This window comes from Orbicella franksi, chromosome 7 (genome assembly GCF_964199315.1).
Source record: "Orbicella franksi chromosome 7, jaOrbFran1.1, whole genome shotgun sequence".
NCBI lineage: Eukaryota > Metazoa > Cnidaria > Anthozoa > Scleractinia > Merulinidae > Orbicella > Orbicella franksi.
Genome location: NC_138151.1, coordinates 28,456,975 through 28,474,994, shown reverse-complemented (window position 1 = coordinate 28,474,994; position 18,020 = coordinate 28,456,975). Strand labels below are relative to the sequence as shown.

At 38.4% G+C, this 18,020-nt stretch overlaps 2 protein-coding genes across 4 annotated transcripts; both read left to right on the top strand.

The window, feature by feature from the left end:
* Positions 1–490: 490 nt before the first annotated feature.
* On the top strand, positions 491–10,689 carry LOC145493543 (centrosomal AT-AC splicing factor-like). The gene is made up of 15 exons (XM_081473044.1): positions 491–654; positions 1,556–1,719; positions 2,236–2,334; positions 3,054–3,120; positions 4,115–4,168; positions 5,437–5,519; positions 6,145–6,189; positions 6,620–6,678; positions 6,806–6,891; positions 7,327–7,360; positions 7,939–7,994; positions 8,703–8,763; positions 9,263–9,353; positions 10,328–10,378; positions 10,456–10,689. Exons 1-15 carry the CDS (start codon positions 508–510, stop codon positions 10,496–10,498), a joined length of 1,140 nt encoding a protein of 379 aa, XP_081329170.1. The 5' UTR covers positions 491–507; the 3' UTR covers positions 10,499–10,689.
* Positions 10,690–11,587: 898 nt separating this feature from the next.
* On the top strand, positions 11,588–17,744 carry LOC145493535 (upstream stimulatory factor 1-like). 3 transcript variants are annotated; one of them, XM_081473039.1, is made up of 6 exons: positions 11,588–11,672; positions 12,607–13,268; positions 13,376–13,466; positions 14,215–14,273; positions 14,740–14,855; positions 15,882–17,744. In XM_081473039.1, the coding sequence occupies exons 2-6, from the start codon at positions 12,620–12,622 to the stop codon at positions 16,089–16,091; spliced, it is 1,125 nt and encodes a 374-aa protein (XP_081329165.1). In that variant the 5' UTR covers positions 11,588–11,672; positions 12,607–12,619; the 3' UTR covers positions 16,092–17,744. The 3 variants fall into 3 exon arrangements, with proteins under 3 accessions (XP_081329165.1, XP_081329166.1, XP_081329164.1); XM_081473040.1 differs by lacking the exon at positions 11,588–11,672 and having other exon boundaries at positions 11,722–13,268; positions 14,740–14,834; XM_081473038.1 differs by lacking the exon at positions 11,588–11,672 and having other exon boundaries at positions 11,723–13,268.
* Positions 17,745–18,020: the final 276 nt, after the last annotated feature.

Below are 18,020 nucleotides of genomic sequence, written 5' to 3'. Positions count from 1 at the left end.
ATACGTGCTCTGATCTCCCCTCGAGAAAACTGGGTCTTCCAGCCATTAAATTAGGCCACACTAATTTGTTTCTCTTTAGGCTAGCAGCTTAGCTCATAAAATAATCATGAGAAGTATTGTTTTCGTTTTCAGCTGCACATCTGTAGCGCTCAAACAGTCGGGGGCCATTGTTGACAGGTAACGACACATTTCTCAGACGCTGTTGACAGGCGGTTGATGTCAATAACATTGTTTACAGAAGTCACGGTATTCTTCTGGTCATTCTGTGCCACGTATAACATCTATTCATTTGCTGTGGCGCTTCTGGACAATCCAGCTTCTTCTCCATTATGTAAAATTGGTAAATCGAGAAGAAACCACGGTGAGAAACGCAAACATTTCAGCAGATGTCTGTAAACTCACCTCGACTTCCCCGACTTCCTCCACAAAAACAATGAGCCAGCGAATATCAGACCAGTGGTATCCCGCAAGACGTTTGCAAAGGTACATGGGTAGTTTAGTTCCAAGATGGCGGACAGTAACACAGATGAGGTGAGGGGACAGTTTAAGTTTTGTTCTCTCTGCCGATTGAATCACGACCAAGGAAGAAAACACATTTATTCACGAAAACATAAATCCTTGCTTGGAAAGACTCTGATGAAATTTGGAAAAAAGGTTTGAGACTTGTTATTGTTGCACTTGCTTGATTTGTTGTGTTTTGTATTAAAAAATAAGCTTAAGGTGGCTTACTACAGTTTTGTTGGATGATAGCAGCCCATCTTCTTACTCGTTTGAAAAATGTTCTAAGATATTTTTCCTATCTCTGTTTACTGTTTGTCTTTTACCATTCTATGTGAAACTTGAACAATTTTATACGTCAACAAATGGCCAAAATGAACGACCGAGTAACTGAGGAGAGACTGGGCAGTAATACGTTAAATGACATTTTCCTCAAAATCTACTCATACGACCCCACCTCAAAATTACAGGAATTAGAAAGTGGCTCTGATCAAAAATTAAGGCAAAGTAAAATAAAAATCTGTAAGACAGATTTTTGCGAACTAAGAAAATGTGAAATCAAAAATAGCTCAAAATCTGTCATAGAGATTTTTTTAAAATTTTGGCTCTAAATGTGATTCACCCCTACAAATCAACTGTGAAAATTTCAGCCTGGGTTGTGTGGTAGGTTTTTGAGCAATCCTCAGTGAAAGACTGGCTTTTACAACCTTGGACGGGAATTGAATCGCACATGCCCATTATTTAAGTGCATGCTCATGTGATGCCATGTATCAGGAGCGAGAAAACAGGAGTAAATTAGAGCTCTTTTACTGGTTGTTTATCTACCTTTTTTGTCATATTTTATTGGCCCTAGGTTTTTTGAAGCTATTGTTACATATACCAAAGTGAATTAACGTCTTTCATGTGCTGAAGTGGTTTTTGGTTACTTAATTGTGTCATTTTTGCACATTTGGCTAATACTGACATCTGGCAGATAATCACAGCACAAGCTACTGAGTCTCGGAAAAACTGTAGTAAGCCACCTTAAGCTAAGCATAATTTGAATTTCCTTGATCAGGTTGATGAGGCAAGAAAGTTTCTAAGGAAACCTTCTGTAGAGGATGGTGAGCTAGAACCAGGATCAAGATTCTGGTGTCATTTCTGCACTGAGAATGTTAACAAACATGTGACTGATAGAGATGTCACCATCAAGTATGGTGGAGTTTTTGAGCATTTTGCAAGGTGAATAGTTTCAAAGCACAGCAATATTTCAGTAAAGCTCCATCCTTAATTTTTAACTATAGGATTCAGACCTTTGCCCAGGGTTCATCTCTCTCACACCCCGACTTCAGTGAGGCCAAAGTAAAAAACTCTAAATCTGAGAGATCACCAATTTTCCTTCTTAAACCCTGAAGAAAATTGTTCAAAGTGGAGCTCCACCAATTCAACCACAAATATACTTCAAATGTCCAAAAAAAATTCCCCAAAATAGGTCAAAAATTATATGTGTGTGAGAAAACATACTTTATGCACTGTCCTTGGAGACACAGGTTCAGCCTGTATCCAGTAGACTCCCAGATAATCTGTTGAAGTTGACATAGATGCACTCTGCCTTGGTAATGCATCTTGGCAATGAGTAAAGTTTCACGTTTGCGAAGTTTGTGTACAGCTTCCATACATGAGTTTGGACTTCACAGGTTTAAAAGTCTTAATATTTAATTGCTCCTTAAGTTACATGCTTGTCATGATTATTTCCAGTGAGAGTCACAGAAAGAATCTCCACCAGTACTGGTGGGAAAATGGAGCTGATAAAAACCTGAAAAGCAAGTTTCTGGTTGACAAGGAAAGATTTAGCAGGTTTGTACAATTCACAAGGCTGTATTTAATTCTCTTTGTAAGGTACTGTATTATTAACACTGAGAATCAGAATGGCCAGGAACACCAAGGGGATATCACTTTGAAATCTTGTGATTTGAAAACAATAATAATATTTCTAATTGGTAAGTAGTATTTCATGTCTTAATTTCGGCACACATTACAATGTACAATGTATACAATGGTGACTACAATGTGCAATTTCTGTAGTGAAACAGCAAACATGATCCATATTATTATACAGGTATTACAAATATACATGTTTGATACTTGTTATGACACATCGTCTTCGTTTGTCTCAAATTTGAAAACTAAATATAAGGCTTTCTAGCAATTAAAGTTAAATTTTTCAATGGGTGTCACCTGTATACGCCTGAAACTTCTTGTATAAAGAGAACTTCTGTTCATATTAAGAATATGTGAATAAAACAGCTTTATAATTGTAAGGTTTGAGATTTTGCTACGGCTTTCTGGGTGTGAAAACTTTTTGGGACCTTCAAGAAACGGGCCCCAGGGCAATGAAAATTAGGCCATCATACTTCCATAAAATGCCATCAACAACAGAGCTCCTTTAAAAGAATAGACAGTTGAGGCCATAATCATTCCAGTAACAAAAACCATACAGAGAAATAGAGTTGAAGTTTTTTGTTTCTTTGATATTATGTGAAGAGAAAAATATAAGAAATTTCTGTTCTCCTTAGCTATAAAGAAGAGGTTGATAAAAAACTAAAGGAATTTGAAACTCTAATGGAAGAGAAAAGACGGAAGGTAAAGTGTAAGAGAACAAGTTAATAATCTGTTTTGTTTGAAGATGTCACAGGATACAATGTACATGTATTTTGTTTCTTGATGGTTTTACTGTGGTGTTATCTTATTGTATGTTTTTTTCCCAATAACTGACTGAATTCTTGCACCTTCATTGGTCAAGTGTTATGGTTGACAAAATTGTAGCTCATAAAAATGGCATGCCGTGTAACACATGATGCAGTAGAAAGTCTTTTCAATACCAGCTGTAACATGCAACTTGTTAATGTATATATCACTAAATTGATTCATGACAGTCAAGAATAGTTTTCTTTTTTAAAATGATTTTAGAACAATCCAGTCTTTGGAAAGGAATGATCATTAGAGTAAATTTATGTGTCACTTACTTATCGTCTTCGAATGATTGTTTGCGAAATAATGCTATTTAATATAAATTTGTAAAAAACAAAAAGAAAATAATTATTTGACCATGCTTTTCCATGGCTACATGTATTTGCACCTGTTGTGAGTTCTGAACAACATTTAATATATTATGCTATATTATAGCATTATTTCTATGTTCTATATATGGGTTATTGACCAAGTGTGAGGTCAAGATGGCTGGATATTGGCCAAGTTCTTTTTTTGCATGTTTATGGACCAAGATGGAGTCGAGGTCCATAAACTTGCAAAAAAAGAATGAGGCCAATATCCAACCATCTTGTATTGTAGTGGCCTCTAGCCTCAACTTAAAACTGTCCATATCCATTCCACTGAATAAGCTTGGTCAATAAAGGATTTATTATATGGCTTTCGGGAAAATTTTTCCTCCAGGACAGTGGGTAGTCCCGAGCAGGCAAGATACAGTAGCTCCATCTTGCCTGCTCAGGTAGCCAATCACAGTGCAGGATTTGATTCATCTTGCCCACTCACGGAGCTAGCCATATAATAAGAGAGTGTAAACCATGGAAAAAAGTGGTTGATTTGTTGAATATTATTTTTTTGTTTTCCTGTGAAGCAAATTTCTCAGATCAAACATAAAGAAGCTCTCCAGGCTCATGCAAGTCAACAGGTCTGTTATGTTCATCCTCTTGAAGCGGGGTAAACTGATTGTATCCTCATGTTATAAAATATCTCATGTAACTCTAGGTTATAATAAACTGCTAAATACATATATAAATATTCTGTTCGAATAAAGATAGATACTAGTTGACTTCTACTTTAGTTTCATGCATGAAACTTGCAATCATCAGACTGCTTCAAGTGTGAAACTCGAGTAACTGACAACTAGTTTCTATCCTAATTCGTATTTCGCTCTGCGTGTATTTGTATAGAGCACTCCTGATTTCTTTGTTTAAATATTCTGTTCAGTAATAGTAAAGTGAACTACTGCAAATGGTTTGAACCCATGGCATGAGTTGTTCATTCAGTGTGATCTTCTGGGTAAGGGTGGTTCTGAAAAGAACTTTTATCGGTAACTGATGTTTTGACAACCTGAGCAAAAGTCATCTTGAGAGTCAAGAGAAAAGTGTTTGTCAGTTTGTGTTGCAAGTCTGGTCCATTGAAACTGATTGGTCAGTTCTCTCATGATGGGACACCAGTTCTTTTGTCACCAACAAAAATCTTTTCAAAACTACTCTCACATGGATGATAACAATACATACCAAGACCTTATGCTAGCACAGTTTACAGGAATTATTAGTTAGTATCAGTGAATGTCTCCTGTCTATTATGCTTTCTGTAAGTTTCTTCAGGTGGGCCATTGGGTTTAAATTATGATAATTGCCTGTTGACTGCGAAGTACCAACAAAGGGTTTTAAGGGGGTCTTAAATTTATTAAATTTACTATTATTGTTTGGGGTGACTTATGTGCTAAAAGATATTTGTGGGATACTCAATGATAACATCATTATTTACTGGTAATAACAGTAGCTAAAGGGTGCATGGATTTGGGTGAGTTTTAAAATGTGAAAACATTGAATTTTTCCTAATTTACCCAAATGAGTCTTTGACATACATTGTATTTTTGACTCATTGTTGAGCCAGAGATACACATAACAAGAAAATGACTTTTTACCCACAGTTTATGAAGGACTTTGACGTATACCCTTTCTCCCTGAGGAGGCATAGGCCCTTAAGGAATTCTCTCCATCCCTTTAGCACTGTTCTTATCTGTTGCATTTCCCACTGGTTCATCGCACTACTCGCATTGGTTGTGATAGATGAGGTTCAATTTGTTTGGTTTTGACTAAATTACAACTTACTACAATCATCCATTAGAAACATCTCTTCCTGTTTTGTGTTTGGTTTCGTTATTGTTTCCTGAATATCTAACAACAGCCACCAGAGATTCAAGTCTTGCCAGAAGTTGTTTACAAGACGGTGCAAAATGAACAAGGAATTCTTCAGAATCCAACAGGATGGTTTGTATTTAACAATGAAGTTTTAAAACAAAAACTGGTGAATGTAGCATAATAGTTATCGTAATTATTACAATTGGCAATGAATATAAATGAACTTCTTGAATTAAGAATAACGTTCAGGGCAGGAAAAAAAAAACCAGGTCCATTTCCCAGGGGCAAGTAAAAGTTTGGTGGCCTGGTTGACCTGTAAGTGAAATTGGCCTTGGTACATGTAGTCTCGAATGAAAATGTCACCTTGATAAAAGATAACTTCCAGTCAGAAACTACTTCAAAACTTAAAACTGCAAGATGAGCAAAACAATGAGTTCAAAGCATTGATTAATAATTATTTAAAATCCAAGCATACTTTGTTCTCTTCCATCCTCCCGTCACCATATTCTACCATATTGGATGTTGAATTCTAATCAGGCAAGTAATATTCATGTGGGGGCAATTGAAAACTGAAATTCACTGGCCCACTGGGCAAGTGGATTTCAAAATTTTCACAGTCTAATTTTCCCTATACCTACAAATATGTCAAAATATTCTTAATCTAACATTGCAGTTATTGATATCAAGGACAGTATGATAAATTATTAGAGATAGGTTATTATTACTTTTCTTTTACTTGAATGTTGAAACACAGGCATGAAGGTCAAAGGGTTTGGGGTGGTGGAATTGTAAAATACAGGTAATTATTATCATTTTTATTGTACTATTTTTCTGCCAAAATTTCATATTTTTCAAAATATGGAATTCAAAACAAACAGCACCATATGAAAGCACAGCTCAATACCTTTCATTTAATTGATGTACTGCTCAATAGATTTCATTTGAATGATCACACACTGATGTTTCATCCACAGACATAAAAGTTACTGTAGAACTACCTTGCACAGCATAATAAATAGTACCGCAAGGAAGTACCGCTCAATAGCTTTCATTTGAATGGTCACACACTAGGATTTTATCCACAGACTTAAAAGAGAGCAATTCTTGTGAGACATATGTTCATGAATATGAGTACTCTTTGTTATTCACAAGATAGTCACTGGAGCAAGTCTTTTCCTGAATAAACATCAGCTTTAAATATGACATGATAATTATTTTGTTGATTTTAGACCAGGATCAACTCAGTGGTTTCCATGGGTTATGGATTCAATTGACGATGCCTCTAAAAGTGAGTTCACTGTTTGTGCAATTTAAATAATGATGAAAAGCTCTGGCCATGTATTTATAAGTACTTCAGACTACAGAGAACAAACCCCAAGAAGTGGTCATTAAAAAGCTTGTTTTTTGTCTTGTAGGTTCTACTTCCTCAAACGACGTCATACCAACACAATTCCAGACTGCTGAGGCATTTGGAGACAATCTTACTTGTATAGGAATCCCGGTATATGGCACACCTTTTATGTACTGAACATCAAAATGATTAAACTTCCTCACAGCGGTTATTTATTTCTATTTCCTTGTTAACAGCTGCATCATGCTGTATGGAAGATGGATTTAAAACTCTACATACCAGTAACTATTGCTATTAAGGCATGCTTGAAAATAACTAGATGTCATTTCCCTGCAGGAATCCTCCTTGGGTTACCATGAAGAGCTTGCACTCGTGACTTTCATAATTGAACAAACCCCACCAAGCATTGTGATCAAATCACAGCCCAACCCCCTGAGGGAGTAGTGACGAAAAAACATTGGGGAAAAAAAACAGAACCTAAACAAATGAGCATACAGCTTAAGAGGTTATGCAGTACATTTTAACATTAACAGCATAATTATCTTTACTTGAATTTTTTGTTTGTTTGTTTGTTTTTTATCGCAGGAGTTAAAGAAGGGAGAAGGAAATGTCCATACAGGTCAGATTGCTCATAAATAAGTTGGAAGCATTACCTTGTTTCTTGTCTCTTGTGCACTTTAGAATGATGTTTCTGCGCATTTGGTTAATGGTAATATTATATACATGTAGAACTCCAGAAGTTACCAGTTGGAATAATAAAACTACTGCACATTTCAGTGTAACAAGTCACTGTCATGTGTAGATGACTAGACTTGGTGCTGGCATTTTTTTTTGGAAAACAAAACGTACTCTTTCATTTTTATCCTTTTACCCTTTTGAAAACATTTCCATATGAAAAAGTCAGGGATGTTTGTCGGGAAATTTGGATTAAACCATTAAGGGAGTCCACTCTGGGCATGGCTTGATTGTTGTTGTTGTTGTTGTTTTTTACCATTTCTGTGTGCAACCTTAAAAGATACCTTGACCGCTAAAAATAGTGGCATTTCATCCTAAACACCCCAGGTGAGACCAAAAATCCATGATTTACACCCTCAAGCAAGACGTCATGCATCACCGGCCTTTTCACTTGGGAGGCCCCCTCCCCCGGGACTAATAACAGTTTGATGTACTGACTACACAAGGTCTTGATTTTTTTAGGTGCAACACCCCCCTGGTTGAGAAATGATGATGATGATGATGATAATGACGGTCAGGTATGTAAAGAGCTGAGAAGCACATGATGTTATGATAAAATGTTTGTTTCAAAATAGTGAAATGTTACATGATTGACATAGTGCAAAATGGTCACCAAACATCCTCACATGGAACTGCGAATACAAGAGGTGAGGAAATTATGGTAAAATCGGAGACTCGCCCAGACATTGAGACTCCTTTTTTCCAAAATCCGAGCCCGACACTAGACTCTTGAGACAGAACGATACGCTCAAAAGTTAGACTCCCTGACTCTTCACAAAGGATTCGGAGATTTTGAAATCAGGTCAAAAGTTTCCAAGACCCACAATTTTCCAGCTACCGTTCACCATCCCTGATGCAGTCTGTATACTTTGTAAGGGGTTTTGAATGGGTATATTAATACCACTCTGACTCAAGATTCCTTTTCTGCGAAGACAGAATGGTGTTGATCACCGGGATAATTAGGCTCGATTACCAGCCGCTGTTCGGGAAAGGAGCCCGCGCTCCTCCCCCTCTTCTCGGGGAGCAACGTAGACCGGACTCGAGAAAGCGGCGGAAATCGAGCCCACGGGATAATCTTTTTAAGATTTAGTGACCAAACAACTACATAATGTCTTTCATTTTAACACTAGTCTTCTCACTTGTAACTTGGGAGATAAGCGTATGTTATCACGAAAAATTCCTGCAATACATTTAACCTTGTTATAACATGCTATTTTGCAATGTAGACGAGCAGTGCAGCTTGTAATGATGTTATTGGCCCATCCTATGATGCCTTCAAAAAACATGGTATGTCATCGTTTGTGCAATAATGTGTACAGAGAGATAGAGATAATTTCGATTATATAACACAGAATCTTGTGTACTGTCTGTTAAAGTTCCTTCTGCTCAGTTACGTCAGCTCGTAAACTTATAATCCTGTTAAGCTGTACAAAACTCTCGGCGTTTGGTCTTGACCAAAAATTGTTGTAAGCAAGATGTTTTATTGTCACAGTGCCTCTCTCCACCCAAGTGCGAAAACTGAAACCAGCGAATTGAACATTTTTTTTTTCTAGGAGGGAGGTTGGGTGGGGTGGGATCACCTTGTGAAGGATTAACATCTCTTACTGGTGAGAACAAGGACATTTTTAGTCGTTGCGTTGCGTTGCGTTGTTTTAGTCGCGCCCCTGAGACCGTAGATTTACCCCAGCTTGACGGGTCACTAGGTTTGAATGCCGACTTTACCTTCCAACATTTTGTCGGTGTTTATACCACGAAATTAATTATTAGCTGACAATGTTTCTTTCAGTTGAACGGATGAAGAAAGTAAACGCAAACAACAAAAATCCCAACAGAGTTGGTGCAAATTTTGACAGGAAAAAGGAAACGAGCGATGATTGGTGAGTTGCCTCATCGCCTTGTTAAATTTGTCATAGTAGGGGACTCCTCTGGGGCTGTTTTGTCAGCGCAGTAAAGATCGTCTCGTTCAAGAGCAGCGTCACGGTTTGCTCAACTTGAAAAGTTTAGCCTAAATTTTTTAAGTTCGTCTTTTGTAATCCGTGTTAATCTGCTCCATCCTTAACCACCCTCGTTCCTTTATGGTTTATTATTATCTCTTTGGTGTTGTTCTATTGAAGTAAGCTACCATTTTCCGGTTTCTTTCAATTTAGAGGTAATTTTGCACGTGGCCAAAATAAGTCAACATACCACGCTGAGCTACTTTTAGAGAGTAATAGTGTTCCTGATGTTTTATTGTTATTAATTTAAGCACACAGTGCTTTAATCTGATGCAGTCGTGGTTAGCTGGTCAGGAAAAATTACACTTGTGCGCCTGAAATTTAACTCTAGAGGTTTTTCTTAGATGGGCAGTGTGTACTAAGATGTGGAACAATTTTTGTGAAGGGTACATCTTAAGGAGAACACAATAACAGTTTATGCATTGTGCAACTTTTTCAGTGATTTCATGAACATTTTCAACAGCAAGGCAACTGGTTTTCATAGGCAGGCAAAACTTTCTGAAGTGAACTTCGTTGTAAGAAAAACTTTCCTCTAGACGGGCAAACCAGGCGGGCAAAATTGTCTTCACAGCCGGTCAATTTGCCCAGTGCCCGGCACTAATGAAAACTGTTTTTTAGTGGATCGTTAAGTCCATAAAACCTGATTCACACACAACGATATAACGACACTCGCCTAACGCCTCATGTGCCACTTTTTTGTTCTCACCGCATTTTGACGTCTTCTGCGATCTATGACTGACTAGACGCACGGCAACAAGGAATCTATTTGTTAAAATAGTAATGCTTCACCACCAAACTCTCAAACCGATAAAGAGTTTTACGCAATTGTTAAGAATTGTTATGTCATGTTTTTGCAGGCTTCCTTCTTTTGGCAGAGTGTGGAACCATGGCCCTCGCTGGCAATCCAGGTAAATAGGAATTTTTGTAACTGAATGATGGCAAGTTAAACTTTCATGTAATCGTTAGCTCTTTCCTTCTTTTTCAGACACGACTTCAGAGGAGAAAACAAGAAAGCCAAGAGGAAATAAAAATCTTCGTTAAATGGTTTCATAATAAATTTAGTTTGTCAAGACGATCTGTTTTCTTACTGCAGTAACCGGGGCCGGGTTGTTTCAAAACCGGTTAACGTTAACCCAGGATTAATAGTTAACCTATAAAAATGTTTTTCACTGCTTATGTTTTGTGTAGTTTGAGATTATTCGACCTCGAAACAGTAGGCCAAACAATGTAAACAGGAAACTCTTCCTCAAAGTTACAAAACTTAAATCAAAATTACCGCTATTCCTTTGAGCAACTAGGCCCAGGCCTTGCTGGGGTAAGCTGGGCATCTGCTGTACGGAAGTACATTGGCGTTATCTTGAATGGTGATATTCGTCTTCTCCTAACATAACCATGGCCTCTTCGGACCGAAATAATGCTAAAACTATTTGTTGCCCTGTACCAGACCAGAACAATGTTTACCTGAGGTGCCTTGGCAACCGTTTCCAGCAAAAGTAGAAGATATTTTCGGGAATGAAGCCAGCATTGAATTACCGAACATTTTAGTCCAAATATCGAACTAGCCAATATAATCGTGTGTTTCTCGAGCTACTATTTCCTTGTGCTGAGGCCACACCGTTTAAGAGGAACATACGGCTCTGGGGACGAGAGTGAAAGCCTTTCGGAGGAAAAAAAAAAATGCAACTTCTTACTTTCAATTGTTCACAACAATCCTCAAGTTGACAACACCTTAGCGAACAGACCTGCGGGTCTGCAAGTTATATTCGGTTAAAAACAGAACCATGCATACACAATGAAGATAAAGAACATAAGACATAAGTCATAAGAAAATTTAAGATCTTACAAGGCAAAAGCTTAATCAACGTAGGAACGTGACTTGAGCCAGAATTTTGCTCGGGCCTGAATTGGGCTCGAGCCTCGAGCTACACTCGTGCAGCAGATTACACACATAGTTTTGTCGGCTCAGCTGACTTTGGTCGCGGAATCTAATATGCGCGGAAAGTCTCTTCCAGGGTGCTATACACGTGATTAGTAGGGTTTCAAACGGTCAGATCCGTACGCTTTAAAACTGACAGACCTGCCTAGATTCCCTTAGAAACGCATCTTCAACGTGCAAATCAAATCCCAGGTTAAGGTTTCAAGCTATAGGAAATCCAAGTGATTTATAGACAGCTTATTTATAGGCAGCCCCCTTTTTTAGAGGTATGTGGTTTACTAAAATTTAAAAGTAATTTTACATTTGCACGGTAGTCAATACTGATAAATACAGTGGTTTCAACGGTGCGGGACATTTTTATGACTTCGTATAACAGGCCAAGAGGGAGTAATGGAACAGCCAGTTATTAGAACGTGGTAGAATTGGGGTTGTATACTTACTGTTATTTCTATGCCCGTCAAAATTCCCTTAAAAAGTCGACGGAGATTTTCGTTCAAATTAACGCGTCCAGTCTTCCAGTCTATTGCAAATACCGCAATTAATATAAGTCCTGGAAAGCCATTTAGTTTCCACTTCAACAACGATAGTGAACAATGGAGAAAAATGGAATGTTTGTTCATTCTGTCTCCCCAAAATCAAAAGGTGTACCTTTATTTTTTTCTAAATGGAAGTTTTGAGTTCTGTTGTACTAACTCTTTTTCAAAATTTATTTTTCTCCTTCCCGGCGCCCACCCCGTCGGGCAGCGCGCAGTTGTCACTCCAGTTCTCTCTCGGTTCTTTTTCCGCGTCCGTGGGAAACAAAATATTGGCAAAAATCATAGCAAGGAAAAGCCCTGAAAGGTTGCAGACTCAGTGCTGCCAGAACAATAATTGCCACAAGAAATCGAAAGGCTAACGCCTATGAGCTAATATAAGAACAATTTTCAGATTGCGACAGACCCAACTTCAACTTTCTGTGGCCAAATGGCGCGGAAGGAAAATAGCCAATCCCCTTTTGAATCCCTTCATGAATCACGTGTTCTGTCACATGCTGGTACACGTGATTGACCTGACCTTGTAGCTTTGATGGACAGTTTCCAATGGTAACAACCTAAAGGGGCGATGGAAGGGAAGCTGATCGAAGTGACGTACCTTATCATGTGATGTTCGTTGTCCTCGTGGTTTATTTCGTCGTTTCTCTCTTCTTGTTCACATGACCAGTTTGTTTGACCCCATGACCACGACTCCGCACTCCAGTTCTCCGACTCTGGACATGCTCGACGGGTCTTTGGACCCTGAGAAAAATTCACCATTACAAGATCCCAAAGGATCCGATCCAAGCCAAGTACCCGAGCCAGAAACTGTGACAGTGACGGTTTCGACCGTTTCTGACGAACAAACTGCAGCTGCTCTAGTCGGACAACAAGCGAGTGCTGCTTTTGGTGATCCAGGTACCCTTCAGTTCCAGTACAGGCCCGACACAAACGGTGTACAGGCAACGGGATTCAATGGCGGCACGCAACAAATTCGAGTTGTCCAAGTCCAAGCAGCCGATCCTACTGGCGAACGGGTAGATGCTGCGACGGCAGCGTTCGCTCCGCAAGTGCAAACTGTCATCCAAAGCCCGTTCAGCAATGGTTCTTCTCCAACACACACAGTCGAAGCTGACGGGGCCGCAGACGGAGCAAGATTCACGTACTTTCAGCCGGCAGACGCGGCTGCTACAGCGACGGTGGTTCAGGCTGGCGGAACTGATTCTTTAGAAGCTAGCGCTTACACGGTGAGAAACATTCCAGTGTCGCTCACACAGCCTTCGTCTCCTTCCCAAATGCCGATTACAATGGCCGAGGCCCAAACCATCACGACAGTTGGGACTGCGGCAGGTTTGCTACACGTTACTTTATACAACGGCTAACTTTGATTTTTAATGAAAGTTTTAAAATGTCGTTGAAGTAAGGAAGCTTAAATATGTCATGTTTTACGACTATAGGTGGGTTCTATGTTATGATGTCGCCCCAAGATGTTATGCCAGGAGGAAATCAGAGGAACATTGCTCCAGCTATAACTCACAAAATCACAACGTAAGTGGCTGTGAAATCACCGTAATCCGAAAAATTCTGTTAATTGATTTTCTACCTCCGAAATAATATATATGTGTTGAAATCCTTGGCCGCTTGAATTTGCCAGTCTTTTTATGGATAATCTTTTATTTATAAGAAAATCTATCTTCCCTCTCGATATTTCCGCGATATGTGAATCAACCCCGGGGAATCAAATTGAAGCTAAGGCCTTTACAAAGCTAAAATATGGTGGTGATAACATAAAACCGCAATGTGAAGTTTTCAGCATAAGCACAAGTGAAAAAAAATAGCTATCAGGTCCGTTTCCTGGTAGATTGCAGTCGACAATCGAACGTTTTATTGGGCAGGCCTCAAGCCACACTAAATGTAATTTGATTCGAATAAATCGATGACTGTTGTTGTATCTAGGCGGATTTTCACTCTTCAGTTCACGAAAGCGTTTCTTTTCAACATACCTTCACTGAGGTGAGCCTGTCCTTGAAGAACAACCTCGCTGTGTTTTGAGAATTGTTTTGTATTTTTGAATTCACCGGCACCTCTGTCATGTGTCCCACATGATGGTTCGGTTGTTGTCACATGATGTTCCTTCAATCATGTGACGGTCGTTGTGGCTATACATTTCTCGTTCGAAGGACAACTTAACACGCGAACGAAGGTTAGATTGATATTTTCCGATGTGGAACCGTACAGGACAGGTTAAAATCATGGAGGTTGTGTATGTTTTAGATAATACTATTGCTCTTAACAGAAAACTTGACGCTCCGAGAACTGCCAGAGACGAAAAGAGACGAGCAACTCACAATGAAGGTACAAGAAACATTTGATGCCCTAGATGCCAAACTATTTTAGCTTTATAAGTTGTATTATTATGTTTGAGTGGTGAACTCGTAATGCCTTCTTATCTCTAATCCTCTTCACGGCTTTCATAGCGAAAGTTTAAAACCTTTGTATCTGAAGTAAACGAAATATTGAAATTGCATTGCCTTGGAGAGTGAACTGCTATTCAGAGAACTTTTGCGTTAGAAATGGATATGTGATATTTGTTACCATATATGAAAGCATATTAACTTAACTGTGAATTAAATCAACAGTGCTAAGTTTTTATGTTGTTTTCTTTTTCTTTGTTAGCCTCTTAGGTTATTTCGTAGTTATTTACCAGCTCTTCTCAATTCAGATTGTTGGTAAAAATTGCTTGAATTCCAAAGTGTTGTTAGCATGAAATTAATTGCTAGAGTTTTCTTTGCTCGATCTGATACTATGCCTTCTCCTTTAGTTGAGCGTCGCCGCAGAGACAAGATAAACACATGGATCAACAAACTGGCTAAAGTAGTCCCTGAATGTTGTCAAGAGCAATCCAAAGCTGGGCAGGTCGGTGGATCACAGAATATAGTAAGCAGTGTTAAGTTTATTTTACCATTTACATAGAGTTCTTAGTGCGTTCCAAGAGATTTGCCAGAGGTGGGTGCCCTTGTTTGGCACCCATCGGAAAGCAACAAGAGAGGCCCATAGGAGGTTTCTCTCAAGGGCCAATTTTTAGCCATGGATATGTGAAGCGTAGAAACTCAGATGTAAACAAGTTGATTTGTCAACAACCAATATTCAGTAATTCACAACATGCCAATTTGTCCCTCGCTTGTCTAAAGAAATGCCACAACCTAATACATTGAAATACACTTTGGCTTTCCTTCGATACATACTCGTTGCGGTCAGCACATATGTAATCAAGTCATTGCTAGTGGCTGTTTGAAAGACTAATAGGTTTAACTTTGTGTGTAGAGATTGAATGTCAAGCCAGAAGAGTTTTTGATTGAAAGATAAACAAAGCTGTTGGAAACATCAGTAGCACAACTTATCTGTTCATCCAAACAAGACACTCTTGTCGCCAACGCAGTTAGAAAGCTAGATATGTACACAAAATTATCTACAGTAGAGTAACGAAAAAAGTCATGAAAGGGTGAGGTGTTCCGGGAAATTTGTAAAGGTGTCAAGAAAAAATCTTTAATTTTCAGGGGTGGATAAACTTTGAAATTGTAATAAACAAAACCTTAAGATGAGTATTGTGTTTCAAGGGCAGAGTTAGTTTGACTTTTTTATGTGACCTTGTTAATTACCTTCAAAACCTGTTCACATATATTGCAGTTGATCGGGCAGACCTCTCTGTTTTGTAAGCAATGTATCCACGACTTCTTTATAGTTCTTATTTGATTGAAAACTGCTAACATCATGGCTGACAACTCATAACAATACTCTCTGTAACTCGGGCAGGTGACCGGTCTTACTGAAAGCAACAAAAGAATTTAAGACTTTCTAGTACTTTGTGCCCCCGTGGCCCATGTTGGAATTGTACACTTAACTGCTAGACTTTTAAAGGACTCTTGACAGTTCAGTAAGATATATCTATTGTTTATTCAACAGAGTAAAGGTGGGATTCTATCAAAAACAGTGGATTATATAAATGAGTTGAAATCACACAATGCAAGAATGGTGGAAACCATCAAGGACAATGAAAGGTTGAATATAGACACAGAGCTTTTACGACAGCAAGTCGAGGAGCTTCGACAAGAAAATGCATTGCTCAGGGCACAGTTGCAGCAGCATGGAATTGAACTTTCCACAGGGCCATAGAGCCTCTAAATGTTCATGTTCCTTCCATAGTTTATTGCTTTTCTGTGTAAAGACATCCCTCTGTATACTTGCATAAACAGCCTGTGTGGCGGCACTCCTTTTCAGAATTTCCAAGATTGCCATCGGAATTTCCTCCTCTTGTGTGCAGTGAATTTTTACAGCAGACTCTATTTTTAATCAATACTTGTCAATCCTAAAGAGATCTGATCCTTTACTGTCGCAGCCTGTGTGTGCCGCAGGTCTCGTTACTGTAGTGGCAAGAGGTTATGTTTCATGCTCCAAACAAAGATGTGTAAATGTGTTTACCTTGTAGAAAGTTATGTACAGAGAGATGTGTTATTTTAGTGTAAAACAAATGCAGTCAACCCAGGTGGGGAGACTTTTGAAAGTGATAGGATGTTCCTTGTATCCTTAAAGATGATTTCTAGTCTGTACTATGCAGTCTCATCACCCATGTTTGCGAGTCTCACTCAGTGGGATGCGAATCTATGTTGTTCGTTACAAACCACTTACCTTATCTTTGAGGCAATTTAAATTCTTTTTTTCAACAATTTCTTTAATTTTTAGAGCCATGAAGCTGTATCATCCATTAATAGCAGTCATGAAACTTTGACTTTACCTCTTGTAAGTTGCTACAGAATGTCACATTTTGTGACATCGTACCTGAATCAAAACAAAAACGTGAATAAACTCTCCAGAGTGCACAAGGGTCTGCACAATTCAAACTGGAAATCATCTTCAAGGTGTGGAAATGCTTCCTTTGTTACCACTTTGGGTGTTCAATTGAGTTATTGTTCTACCTATTGGGATGTAAACTGTGCAAGTGGAAAAAGAGTGCTTGATACATTGGACCCAGTTGTTCAAAAGAAGGGAATTCTTATGCACTGGATATCCCATAGATTTGGCAATCTTTTCCTGCTGTATAGCTTGCACTGGTCATGGTATTCTTCTGGGTGCCAAGAGTGCTTTTACTTTCTCTGGTTCTGGTAAAAGAACATGTGGGGTATTTCCAGAATTAAGTGTAATCTTATAATGCTTATGGTTGTTTTGTAACTTTCAGGAAGCATCTCTGTCACTTTTTAGAGTCCCTCATAGAGTAACTGTCAAAGGGAGGGTTTCACAGTTCGTCTCATGTCTCGAAATCAAAATACTTTTGTTCACCTCTTATCAGTGTTATCGCTTTAAAACCCCCACTCAGATGTAGATCAGTGATCACTTGCTATAGTTAGTCGTGGCAGAATGACAGTTGACCAAAATTCTCAGAAGATTCAGTGGATTTTACTGACACTGTTGACTTTTGAATTTAGTGTTAACCCCTACCATTTATTCTACGGTTGATGATTTTACGGCTATTTGCATGCAAAATTAGGTAACTTGCTTGCAATTGGTTCATAAACAATGAAAAACTGGGCCTGTGCCAAAAAGCGAGCACAGGCGAGTAAATAATACCGACATATGTTGAACTGTAAAACCCTCCCTTTAAGTGGTTCAACAACAGTAGTAAATTTCAAAGGTTATGAACTCTTAATTTTTTTCTTTGTACTTTAATGAAACATTAAATTTAGTTTACTTTTTGTGGTTTTAAATAGCTTATGTAGATAAATATTATGTACATCTATGACTTAATTAAACAGAATATGCTGTGACAGCATCGAGACATTTAAATATCAGAATTCATGTTTTTTTCTGAGTCACAATATTTAAAAAATTACTGAATTTTCTCAGTTACTTGGAACAGCCTGTCTGAAAAAATATTTGTCAGCCAAAAACTTGGTGTCATCATGTTAAGCTAGTTAGATGCCTTTAGTATAACTTCCCGTCCATGTGAATCTTGTGGGTTTTTAGTTGAAAATCAGTACAAAGCAAGAACACTTTGAAAGGAAGTATTGCTCTGTATGTTATCTTAAACTGGATGAGGTTTTCATCATA